Source organism: Protopterus annectens, chromosome 8.part0 (genome assembly GCF_019279795.1).
Source record: "Protopterus annectens isolate FY-2018-M chromosome 8.part0, PAN1.0, whole genome shotgun sequence".
Classification (NCBI taxonomy): Eukaryota; Metazoa; Chordata; order Ceratodontiformes; family Protopteridae; genus Protopterus; species Protopterus annectens.
The window spans coordinates 322,177,010-322,190,886 of record NC_056741.1 but is presented as its reverse complement, the minus strand read 5'-3'; the positions used below and the strand labels follow the sequence as shown (position 1 = coordinate 322,190,886).

At 37.3% G+C, this 13,877-nt stretch overlaps 1 protein-coding gene across 2 annotated transcripts in view; it reads left to right on the top strand.

Annotated features, from left to right (window-relative positions):
- Window positions 1-13,877, top strand: part of PTPN13 (protein tyrosine phosphatase non-receptor type 13) — a 1,949,788-nt gene that overhangs the window by 1,234,731 nt on the left and 701,180 nt on the right. For both annotated transcript variants that reach the window (XM_044079819.1, XM_044079818.1), the window contains 2 exons: window positions 10,942-11,156; window positions 11,263-11,355. In XM_044079819.1, coding sequence (XP_043935754.1) covers window positions 10,942-11,156; window positions 11,263-11,355 — 308 coding nt within the window. The remainder of the gene's footprint in view (window positions 1-10,941; window positions 11,157-11,262; window positions 11,356-13,877) is intronic.

Below are 13,877 nucleotides of genomic sequence, written 5' to 3'. Positions count from 1 at the left end.
CCAGGTATATTAAACATTTAAATTTCAACTGGTGCAATAGCTAATAAAACTATGCATGTAAAAAAGTTAACATAAGTAATTGAATTGTACATCACTTAACAATTCTACTATATAAAAAAGCAGCCCTATTGTCTAACCTAAAAAATTCATAGTTTGTCAGCCCTTAAAATTTTTATATCTAGTTTGCTAACTTTATTATTAATTCCTGGTAATTGAGTTATGTTTAATAGAACGTGTCAGTGTAGCTGTCTGTGTTCCAAAAATGCTGACCAGTTCCCACTTCTCATATTAATGTCTCTCTTTTCCAAAACATAAAATAAAATTTTATTGATATTAGAACACTCAAATGCATGCTTACGTAATGCATTTGTAGTATCTTTCATTCTGTTTTTCCTGTTTAAAACACTGGACAAGAAAAACACATAGCCACATATATCACACCTTTAGTGTAGCAATAATACTTCCCTTGTATTGTAAATATCTTGGGATTATTGCCTATAATAATACTTGTCTCATAATTAAACCTACACTGTTTACAGTGTCCTCATGTCACGTAGATTTTCCATTGTACCTTTTTTATAATTTTTCCTCTAATACATTTTTAATATTTTTGTCTTTTTTGTAAACTATTCTTGGAGTTTCATCTACCTTACTAATCAAATCGAAAGCACCAAGTGTTGCCATCCAGTTCTTGTATGTTAAAGATTTTACTTTAGCAAAATGTTGGTTGTATGTCAGTGCTAGAGTGCTGTTAAAAGCAGTAACTGTTTTGACTGTATGTCTATTTAACCTAGAATGGAGTAGTAAAGGGTTGTATTGAATATGTCTGCCCTGTGTCACTGCAGTGGCCACTTCATCTATAAATTAACTGGGGTATTTCCTGTGTAAAAACATCTTCTTCATCACATTCAGTTCAGTCTCAAACACTTCATTATCAGTGACCAGTCTGCCCCTTCAAGATTTTCTTTTGCCAAAAAGGTGGTTACTGTCAAAATGCAAGTACCCATTGGAATGTGTTGGCTTCCTATAAATGGAAGACTGCAACCCCTTGTCCCTGCCATTCTTGTATAAATGTATATCTATATAATTACAGTGGTCAGTGTCAACATTGTGTGTAAATTCTAAAAAAAAAAAAAAGATGTAGTTGTGTTAATATATTGTTTAAATTGTTGTATTTTGTCTGTTTCATCCACCCATAGAATTAGAATATCATCCAGATACCTGTAATATCTGTGCATTGATTTCATAAATTCAGAATCGAGAACAAATTTGGTTTCCCATAATCACAGGACCATGTTTACAAAAACTGAAGCAGATGAAGCCCCCATGGCCACCCCTTTTGTCTGCTTAAAATATTCACCCTCAAAATAGACATAGTTGTTTCTTAGCACCAAATCCATAAAAGTAGTCAAAATATGAATAGCATTTTGTGTAAGTATAGTACCAGTGACTAAGCCTTCAATAAAGTAATCTAAACCTCTTCGTGTAGAATGACTAAAAATAGGTCTTTGACATCAGTGCTTAGAAAAAAACAAATTCACTTTGATTATCACAGAGTGCTAAATTCCTTAAAAGGTTCCATGAATCAGTTAATACATGTGGCTTGTCTTGAAAAAAAACTTTTTAGATTGTTGTCAGTATATTTGGCTAGGGGCTCTGTCTTAGGGCCACTTGCCACTATAATTTGTGTCATTGGAGAGTCCAGTCAGGATTTGTGGATTTGGGCATATCAAAAATAGATGATTTCAAATGTGTTTTCATTCTAAGAAAATTAATTTCCGCACTGTTAAAACTGTATAACAAAACAGTTCATCAAGTATCAAGTCAATCCTGTAATTTCCAATATTGACGTCGTTTAAAGACACAGGCACAAAGAAAATACTATCATGTAAAAAGTCACACATTTTAGCAGTATAAGTTAAATGTTCCATTAAAACAATCCCATCCCTTTATCTGGTTTCATTATTCTAATGTTGTTCGATAATTGCAACAATGAATTATATTCATCCCTTTTTAAACTGTAACAAGTCTCATGTTTTTTCTTTGTTAATAGACCTTAAATCGGCTTTACAAAGTTTTTCAAAGAAGGCTGGGGGGGGGGGTAAAGAGGGGTTAGATGTACAGATCCATGTAAAGAATTAGGGTCAAAGGAGGGGGGGGGTTCAAAAATTAATTTTAAATTAAATCCTCAAACAAATAATTTCAATTGCAAAATCATGTCAACATAATTGTTTTTACCATTGGGTATAAAGCTAAAACCTTTTGAAAACAATGACACATATTGTTTGGGAATAACAGTATCTGTGTAATTAAATGTCTGTGTCCTTCGAATTTGAAAATAGTCTATGTCTGGGGAAAATTTCTTACCAAGTTCTTTTTCTTCCCTTCCCCTGTCATTGTGTAGTTGTCAATTTCTAATATCCCTGGTATGGAGTCTGCTGGTTGTTGAAAGGTTGTACATTTTGTGCCTTTTCCCATAGTTTTACCGATCTCCTTAAAGGGGGACCCTCTCCACTCTGAACTTTTAGATTTTCATAAACTTGCCAAGTTAACTTCATTATCTCATTAGGATCCCTAGTTAACTTTCTTGTCATAGGGTCCCCGAGTTTTGACAAAGCAATTTCCACTTTCATTTGCCTAGGTCATTGCACTAAGAATTTCTGTGCTCTATGATTATATTAAAAAACAGATGCTTAACTGCCTTATTCCTAAATTCATGCATATTACCCAAATATTCACTGATTTTTCCCATTAGCATTTGCAATTGTTCTTCTTGATTCTCTAACCCTCTCCCTCCTCTGCGGTGTTTTAATTTTTGCCGGTCCTACTAAATAGTTATTGTTGCTTTTCTCCCATATCTCTTTCTTCCCTATTTCCACTATATTTTTTAAATCCATCTTCATTTTACCCAACATGCTAGCTCACCCATCAAGAGTGATTTCTCTGTACCCTAATAGCTCTCGGGTTTTGCTGTTACCATTCCTTAATTTCACCGCTGTATGTAGAGAAAGACCTTGGTACATTTTTTATTTCAGTTCCTTGAATTTTATCTTAATTCTTTTAGTTGCATGATCAGGTTATCATTAATTCACAAACACCACTTGGTTCAATGTGGAAACAGTCTAAACCAGAAAATAAAATAATGGTATTCCAGCCATGATCAAACAGCTTCAATAATTTATTTAAAATAACATCAACCAGGATATGCATTTACATCTCAAACAAGAGACTTCTTTAGATAAAGAATACAGTCACATTAATTCATTAAATACCCTTACTGATTTCCTGTTCATTAATTAATTAAACTTTTAAACAGACATTCAAAAGTGTAAGTGTTCAGTAAAAATGGGTTAAAAAATCCACAACTTAATAAAAACTTACTTATACAATTGTAGCATCCTTTTCCTTCAGTATAGGTTTTATTTTACTAACACATATTCATTCAGACTGGGGGGGTGAAGTGGCATTTAATCTGAACTGCCAAATAAGTTCTCTTTTTAATAAAGTTAACTTCCAATTACCACTGCTAAAATTCTTTTTGACTACCTCAAGAATGCCAAAATGATAACCTACATAGTTTGAACAGCCTAAAGAATGCTTCTATAAGGCACTTCTCTTTCTTTGTCCTTATGCCATAAAGGTGCTCATAAATTCTGTTTTTAAGGGCTCTTTCGTTTTTTCCTATGAAAAAACTGAAACAGCCTCCACATTTCACTGTATAAACTAGTTTACATGTTCCACAGTTCCCCTTCTTAAAATGGATTTTACTTCCCAACCCATTTTGTAAGGTCAAGCTGTCAAACTTGACTATGAATGGACAATAGTTGCACATTCCGCATGGAGTAATTCCCCTTTTCACTTCATCCCTATTAAGTACTTCAACCTCTAACAGTTGTTTAAAATTCCTCCCAGTCTGTTTAAAAGATTAATGATTTAATTGATGAACAGGAAGTTAGTAAGCGTATTTAGTGAGGTAATGTGATTGTACTCTTCATCTGAAGAAGTCTCTTTGTTTGAGATGAAAGTGCTTATCGTGGTTGGTGTTATTTTCAATAAATTATTGGAGCTGTTTAATCGGGGCTGGAATACTTTATTTATTTTATTTTCAGGTTATCATTAATGTATGGGTCTGAAAGCTGAAGGCTTTCAACCAAATACATATATGTCTGTGATAGATATAGTTTCTTTCCAGCCCAGCTCAGTTATTATATCTTGAATAGTAATATGTAAACCATTTCCAGATTACTGCTACTGAAATATCCCCCGTACCAAATGCTTTCATATACCTCTTTAAAAATCTACCTTCTTTAGTTGTAGTTTCCCTTCTAGGACCCTGACAAATCCTCACTGCCACCTATAAATAACATAAACATATTATTTGTCACAAAATTCTTCTAAGGTCCATCTGCTGTCTTGTGGGAATATAGATGTACCAAGATAAACCTCTTTCCCACCCAGTATCCTTTCACTGCTACAAATCTTCCATTATTTTTCATCTGCTATGCCAGTTGGAGCACTTCTTTCTCTCAGTGTGATAACACCCCGTTTTTTCTTTGTCCCAAATATCCACATGTGTCTGCTCCAATATGACAACTTGTATTCACAGTATAGCTCATTATTTTCTGTTTTTCCCTACTGTGCTTGTAAAGACATTTACATTGCATGTTAAAACTGATAATGCACCCATTCTGTAGTTAGCAGTAATGCAAGATACTTTTTGTATATATTCGTCCTACTAGCAGCTTATGCATATCTTGTAACACTTGACTAGCAAGACTTTCATATAGTTCAGTTTCACACCTTTGTTTGAGCTCATGTCACATTTTTCCAAATGGTTTAATTCACTATAACTCTCCCTTGCCCTTTTATATATTTGCAAGACCAGAACTTTTACTTCCACATAGGAGCTACTGCTTCATATCAATGGCTTCTTGTTTAGGCATTGTCTACCCAAAAGTTAAGGTTACCTGCAGTAAAGTAGATATTATGACTGGTGCTGTTACCCAAGTACATTACTGCTTGTTTCAGTGTTATCTCTCTTTCCCTTTATATGTGGATAAAACAAAACTGAATATATTCAGTCAACCATTATCTTTAAAGCTAGCACTTTGAAAAAAATCACCAGTGTGCCTCAGAAAAAGCAAATAATTCTATGTCTTTATACTTTAGGACATCCTAAAATTAAAGCTGCTTGGGATTTATTCGATTTGAACACTTTTTGCCTCTTTTTCTCTTTCCTTTTCTAGTTTTACCTTACATTTCTCAAAACTATTCTGTATTGTGTTTTTAAGAGTTAATTGCTAACCCTCTAGCAAACCCACCAAAGTGATTACTTGGAATACACTATATGAACATCTCTTAATTGATATACTCCATGTCTCAAATGCATCTGGTCAACTCTTTTAGTTTTCCCTAAATCAGCAATTTTTCCAAATTGTGGGCATCTGCTTAAGGAAAAAGCCAGGTGCTGCTTCACAGTATGTTGAAAACCTACCATTTATTAGCATTTTTTACCTTTCTCTCATTTTTAACATGTTTAACTTGAGGAAATAATGAAAAACTCTACCTGTGACTTAATCTACGTTCTTTAGTGCATTCCTTTAACCTTATACTTATCAAGAAGAAATGCTTATGTTTATGTAAGCAATTCCATACACATTCATAACTCAATTCGCAGCAACTATAGGATTGCATCATTGTCTAAATTTGTCCTGATACCTCCTAGTTTTTCTTTTCGTGCTACAATGCAAGTCTTAAGTTCTTTTAAGATCCTAGCTTGGCTTCCTTTTACTAATCTAGTCAGCTAATGCTTAGAAAAATGTTATGTCATCCTATGCAGTATGCATTATTGTATTTATGTGTTGACATCTTAACATTTAAAAAAAATGCTGTCTTGTTTACCATTACTAATTAAGCCAAGTAATCCCCCCCCCAAAAAAAAAAAATCAACCCCTTATGGCTGCAATAACTTTGCATAACATACTAAGACTGTCTATATTACATTTCACAGTAATGTTAAACTGTTTAATATAAAATATATTTAGAAGATGAAACATTATTTTACTTATAGTTATGTTTTCCTCAGTTTAGTTTCTAAGTGGGCACTTAATTTTCTTCACAGTCCTTACCTTCTCTTCATACCAGTTTCTAGTTCAAATTTCAGCTCCTCCTGACTGGCATGAAATGAGATTCATGTTTTTTCAGTTCTCCCACTATTTATAACGAGATTAATAGGTTCATAGGTAGGTACTAGGCTATCGGCCCTAGGGCCTATACAAGCCTAGCCATAACGATTCCCTGGCTATTGCTTCCCAAAAATATTTACTTTCCTGGACCCCTGTCTAGCAGGGCTACTGATGTAATTCCTGGGGTGAATTTCCTATCTCCCATCCAATCGTCAAAGTTCCTCTTGAAGAAGGGACATTGAGGTACTCGTCTGACATGTATGGGCAGCCTATTCCAGAGCATGGCGAGTCTCTGTGTCAGGAACCTATCCCTCCAGCATGTTCTATTCATCATGATGACAAGGTTAAGATCCCTGGAGCATGTGGCTTAAAGGGATTGGGATTTCTTCAAGTGTAGCATGGCCAGCAACTCTGGGTTTGACATGGCCTTGTATGTTAGGCAGCGATCCAGTTCTCCCACCATTCATCAGAGTCACCAAAATGCTTCTTGCAGAACCAACATTCTGGCTCTAATCCATATTTGTCTTGATTTTTCTGAACATTTCCTGGGTTTTGTCTGCTGTTCAAGCATTTTCTTTTTTTAAAACAAAGGGAAAGGGTTCACTGGTATTGTCTCTATTGGTTTCTCTTTACTTGTAGAAGGTATGAAGTAGAGTCCCATCACCTTTTTGACTAGAGTTCTGTTGACTGAACTTTTTTTTCTCTCTTCCAAAGTTTGATCTGCATCCATATATGGTTTCAACCCACTGGAAAAAATTCTTAAAGAAAAAAAAAACATTGGTAGTAATAGTTTAACTCCAGTCTCTCAGTTATTCTTAATAGTGGGACTAAACTCATTCCTTTTTTAACTAGTATAGAGAGAGTAATCATTTTCTACAGACTCCCTGGCGTCTCAAGTTTTAAATGCCTTTCTTTTTAACATATTAGTGACAGAAGCATATCTTTCTGCTGGTATGTGTGTATTTTAACCAATATGGGTTTCTGCAGACTAAATTTGGAACACAAATATGATGTGCCATCTTGATTAATAAATCCTACTGTGGAACACCAGTCCATTTACAAAAAGTTAATGCACTCTACTCCTCTCACCTTCTTTGGTATTGCAGAAAACCACAGTTGTTTTCTTTGTGGTCTGTCCTCTAGGTTTACTATTTTTTGAAACATTTCTTCTTTTGATGCATCATTCTGTGCCCTTATCACCTTCATTTCTATGTCTGATTTCTTAAAATTTATCAGTTTGTCACATTGCTATTTAATACACTGTGTCTTTTAATCGTTTCTCAATATTATTCCAAACACTGTGTCTTTTAATCGTTTCTCAATATTATTCCAAAGTACCACTTATTTAAACACTTCTAAGGGCATCTGGTCTTTTTTCCTCTTAATTTACTCAAAGCCATCTCTTTCATCAGTGTTGGGAATAAGTCCGCTTCCTGCTGATTAGTCATGAGGTTTTTCACATCCACAACATTTTTGTCACCTTTTCTGGATTTGTTCATACTTTTCTCATATTTTTCTTCACTGAGAACCAGACAGTGTACCTGCCAGGTGGTAATTGACTTCTACCAAATTTACATTTACTAGATTTTTAACAGTTTCTTGGTTTTTACACAGAGAGAGAGAGAGGTCTAATTAATATGTCACTCAGTCAGCCACCATCTTGAACGTCCTCAGTTTGTTTTATTTCTTATCCTTTGGATATTTCTGCATTCTGGTTTGGCATTTTTATTTTATTTTCTTCTAATGTTAGTAAACGTATAGTCAGTAAATTGGACATGATTTTATATACTTAATCAGTGAAAAATATGAAGGACTATTTGTCTACCACATAATTTCTTCCTTGTGAGGAATTTTGGCTCAGATAACTGAAGAGAACTTGTGTTGATGTATAATATCTAAGGAAACATCATATCTACTTATGTCAGCACCTAGCCAGCATGAAATCCATGATGGTACCTCACAGGTAAGAACCCAACAGAAGTGAACACATATAGTGTGGATATAACCCAAATTATATGATTTATCATTTCATTGACCTCCTCCCATCCTTGAAGATCTACATGTTATATAACATACACTGATGCACAGTTGTATTATTATTATTAATGGCACAGCTTCTCCTTTAACTGCATTCATTTGGAAGAACTGTAGCAGGAGCTGTTCTTTCACATGCCCTAGAAGGTGTAAAAATTGTATGAAGCATATGTTTTCTCCCATAACTTGCCCTGTGTAGGCTGTGTAAAAAGCTTATTTCTAGATCTTTGTCACTGATGTAGCAAAATGCTCCACTGCTGCTGTATCAGTAAGTTAATTTGTTTTCATTATTCCTTTTTTACAATCGTTTTCTTTCTAGTGTTCTGTATGTCCTAACAAGTTATCTCTCCACCATCATTCAACCTTTCCACATCTGCCCCCCCCCCCCAATTCAGTCTTTATAATAGTCATCTTCTTATTGATATATTCTTACCTTAAGCTAGTCACAGGCCATGAATCATGCTTGTAGTTGGGAGGAGATATCATTTGCTGCTCAGTAGCAGTTGAGGACATTTTATTATTTGTGCTACTATTCTTCACGATCATGTTGAGGACATTTTATTATATGTATAACTATTCTTCATGCTAATTATCTGTGGCATGAGTGGTAAGTCATTGAGGGTGCCAGGGCTGACAGTGATTTATACCCTACAAGCCTGCAAGTTTCAAACCTTCTTCTCCAGATATATGATCATAGGAAGTTGTTAGGCTAATGGCCCTAAAGCCCTTACAAGCCTAGCCAAGTTCTATCCTTATTTCCATGATCAGCACCTAATAATGCCTGTGTCCAAGAGGGACACAAGTGGAACCCCTGGAGTGAATTTATGGTTACTCATCCAGTCATCCAGATTGCATTTGAAGAAGACCAATGAGGTATTCTGTTTGACATGAAGTGGGAGCCTGTTCCAAAGGTGTGGTAACCTCTGGGAGACAAATCTGTCCCTCTAACAGGTTCTATTAATGTCTTATACCAGGTTAAGGTCTTAGAGTGAGTAACCCGTGTACCATTTGACTTGCAGATATGCAGCATTAACAATAAAGCATGGTCAGAGTTTACCTTATATACAAGGCAGAGATCACCTCTGAGTAGTCTGTATGAAACAGAATAAAGTGACAGTGATTTCAGACGATCCACATAGGACAGATGCTGAAGACCTTGAATTTTCCTTGTGAGGAACCTTTGTGATTTCTCCAATTGCTACAGGTACCTTGAAGGTACATACCAAAAGGGGAGTTGTACGCAATTATTGGCCTGATGAGGGAAGAGTACAGGGTGGTTATAACTTCTTTTTTTTTTTTTTTGGAGGCAATGCCCTTCTTACCACTGCGGAGACAGGGTGATCAAAGGTAAGATTGCTGTCAACCTATGTGCCCAGGTCTCTCAGCACTAAGTGCGTACTTAGGGGTTAGTAGTAGTTAGCAGGAACATTGCTCTTACTGAAAGGGATGATGACACATTTTTTGCATTACGTTTAAGGCTTTGACTTTGGCACCAATTATTTGTTTGTCTGAGACACTCTTGCACGATGTTGACATCATCTGGAGATTTTATGGCCGCTCCAGTTTGCAATCATCAACAAAAGTTGTTAGCCACAGACCTTTAGTTTTGGCTTGTATTTCTGAGAAATAGATTCCAGACAGTAGAGGTCCCAGGACTGATCCCTGTGGAACACCACTGGTTTCAGGTCTGCTGTTGGAGGTGGATTCCCCTATTTTGAGTATATGTGTTCTATCAGTGAGCCAGTTAGCGACATCAACTTTATAGTGACAGAACACTCATACTGGCTTCCGGAACTATAGAATAACACATTGGTCACTTATTTCTACCCCTGACCGTCATGGTCATTCTCCACTGGCAGGCTTACTTGCTGAATTCAGGTCATCAGTGGAACAACAGATAAGCTTCTAATCTCCTGATCACCTTGTTCCGAAATCAGCCTTATAGTGGCTAAAACCATAATCTCTGGCTGCTGAGATTATAGAGTAAAGTCCACTATTGATTGCTCTTTCTCACCCATGGTCATTCTCCAATGCCATGGTTACTTTCTAAAGCCAGGTCCCAGTGGTTTAATGTGGCATCTTGAGCCTGCACCAGTAGGTTAATTTTTATTTTTTTAGAAAAAAAAGAACATGTATATCACTGACCTTTTAACAAGTAAGCTTCCCTGTTGTATATCACAGAGAACCTCAACAAATTTTGGGTGGTCTGCTTCTAGCAGTTTTGAAATGTATTTTATGTAATTGTAATGCTTTGTGGCGATTATATAGAATAAAACATATACATCATTTTCTTAGTCTGGTAGTACAAATGTATCCTCTGATACTGGATGCTAAAATGAACCCATATGGTTTATGCTCTTGTTTTAGTTTATTACCAGACACCTTTAGGATATATTTAAAGTAGTAAGTGTCATACCATTCCCACCACTACAGCATAATAATGTGAATTTATTTATGTGTTTTTGCCTCACTACTGTCGCTAGCTATCAGGCATTTATGGCTCTAGGAAAGAGAAGTATGTGGCTGTTGAGCAATAAATAGAGTCTGTAAAATAGTTAGATTTCTTTGTATGGTGGCTCATATACATCATTTTTTATCCCAGTTCCCAGAAATTACTAAGGCCATTTGAAAGTTTTAAGAAACTGACTTTGTGTTTTGGCACTTAAAGGAACTTCTTCAGCATATTACTTCAGATGCATTGTTTTCCTTTACTTTTTTATAGACAACACTTTTGAAGTTAAGCTGTGCAAGAGTTCTTCAGGATTGGGATTTAGCTTTTGCATGGAGGACAATCTCATGCAGGCTCAGCCTGGGACTAGTATTGTGAGAGTGAAAAAGCTATTTCCAGGACAGCCTGCTGAAGAAAGTGCCCAAATTACAGCTGGAGATGTTATCCTGGAGGTGAATGGTGTGCCACTGAAAGGATTATCTCAGCAGGTCAGTATCCTGATCTTTGTAAGTGCTCACTGTTAATGTCTGATATAAAGTTGGAAATGGTACTATGCTCCATAACTCTCTTTTGTTTGACTTTTTCATTTTTTAGAAAGTTATTTCGGTTCTTAGAGGAACATCACAGGTTGCCACTTTACTGCTTTGCAGACCTTCTCCAGGTGTTTTACCCAGCATAAACTCTCATGTAAGTAGAAGAAACATATGTGGCCTCTTTTAGGTATTCTTATGTCTTTTTAGGCCACTGAAGTGTTTTCAAGAACCTTGAATGCTTGAAATCAATGTGTATGGATTGACTGAATCAGGTAGTGCAGTTCATGCAGATTTATGTACAAGGAGCTAGGAAAATGTTTGATACTGGTATGCAGCCAGGTGAGCTCTGCATACAGGACTGAATGTTCAGGATCTGATTTACTGGCCTCGTGCTAAATGAGACTGTAATTAGTGAGATGTATTATGCATGATGGGTACATTAGAAATATGTCATTTTATTTTTCTTTTCTGTCACTGATGCTGCCTGACAGCCTTCAAACCTCCTATGGTCAGTTTATCCATTCACTCAAACATGGGGTGAGAGCCAGTCAAGGTAGGCCATCATCCAGGCAGCCATCAGGGTTTTTTTCCTATTTAGCCCTACACATCCCCACCCCATGGCTGTTGTGTATGCTGACAGAAGTGAAAGCTTGCAGTGTCTTCCCCTGTGAACTTGCACATTGTCACACACACCCCGAAGACTACTGCATGAACACAACTTGGAAGTGCCAAGCAAATATGTTTGTCTCATACCTATTTCTCCATTAGATGCCAGCAATGAGTGGGTCAGATTACCTGCCTTTTTCCAAGATAGGTGAGTCACTGTTAGCGCCTCACTCCTATTCTCTCTCACCTGTTTCTTAGTGCTTAAGTCACAAGATGTTTATCGTGTTACACTGCTGCAGTCATTACACTTGGATTATCCTGCCATCAGGTGGTACCCCAGTCGGCCTGAGTTCCAAAGTCTTGGTCCGGCGTCGGTTGCTGTCACCTCCTCCCTGACGTCAGTGCGACAAGGGTATATAAGATGCAGCCGACGCCATTTTCTTCAGTCTTTCTTGCCGCGCGGTGCCCGAAGCAAAAACAATTTCCAAGTGCTGGTCGGCCAACTCCTGAGATTTTTATTCCGAATCCAGAACCGAAGTCTTCTACAAAGCTAAGTACCCCATTGGGGAAACCTTTTCTTGTCTCAGACCGATGTCAGTTAAAAGTTAATAACTGTATTTCTTGTGGGAAGCAAATATCTCATAAGGATTTCCATTCTTATTGTATCCCATGCCTAGGCCCAGACCACAACGTCACTGGTTGTCGGATTTGTACTAGGTTTAACAAGCGCACTATTAAACGTCGGTTTGATTTTGCCCGACATTATTTTGGCCGAAAATTCAATTACACCATGCCATCGGAACTTCCGACGAACAGAATACATAAAAAGCGCAAAGACAAGGACAGGCATCCAAGGCCCAAAACTGATGACGAAGCCTCTTCTAGGCCACTCGCCGGTTCTCCATTTTTCAGCAAGGCGCCTTCGCAGCCCCTGACGACCGCTTCTTTAGAACCACAGGTCGCCTCTGATTCCCACGTGGAGATGGCTGGGCCTTCGGACGCTCAAGAATTTCAGCCTACTGAGACTAACCCTTCTGAGAGATCAGGAGTAGCTGAACAACCCGTAGCTTCAGAGGGTGTTTTCAGACCTACTCAGTTAACCATTAAATCTTCTGCTAAGTCTAAACTTCTTTTAAAAACAAAGAAACAAATTCAACATTCACCAGGCAGGCCTCCATGCCTAAGAAGCAAATGCTCAGAATGGCCGAAGACCTAATCACTCTGATCAGGGGGTCCCATCCCCATCCTGATAAAAGGCCTAGACAGGATGCAGACTATGATTCATCCGACCAGGTATCCATCTCTTCAGATTCTTCCTCAGACCTAGAATACTCTTTACCCCCTTATGAGGATTCTGATGCTGAGGAATCAATTCCATCAGCCTCTCTGCCTGAGGACTACTCCTTTGGGGAAACCTTACATACCATGAGGGAGCATTTCCATTGGGAAGGCCAGGATTACTCAGAATCCAAGAAAAAGCTCAGAGACTTCCTTTTATTACTTCAACACAGACCCCTTGCTATTCTGCCAGTGTTAGATATTGTGGATGATGTGTATACTGAATCCAGCTTAAATCCTGATTCTTTACCTCCAGCCCCAGTTAAGCCTGACAGATACTACAGAGTCCCTGACTCTCACAAATTTCTTTATAAAAGCCCTGTTGCTGACCCTGAAACTATTTCTCAGGGCCCCAAAGGGGTTAAGGCCTCATCAGCAAAGAATCCAGTCCCCCCTCTGACAGAGATTCCAGAGCATTAGACAGATGGGGGAAGAAAGTATATACATCTGTAACTTTAGCAATGAGGGTCTTAAATTGCCAGCTTCACATGCTAAAATATCAGCAATATTTGATGTCTCAGTTGAAACAAAAAATGCTTCCTAACTCAGATCCTCCTAATTTTAAGGAAATGCAGGATTTATTGCATGCAGCTGAACAAGTGGGAAAACATACTTTGCAATATGGTTTTGATTCTTTAGAGGCCTCCTGTAGAGCAGCAGTTACAGGTTCTGTCATTAGAAGGCATGCTTGGTTAAAAGAACATACGTTACCAGATCATGTTAAAGCAAAAC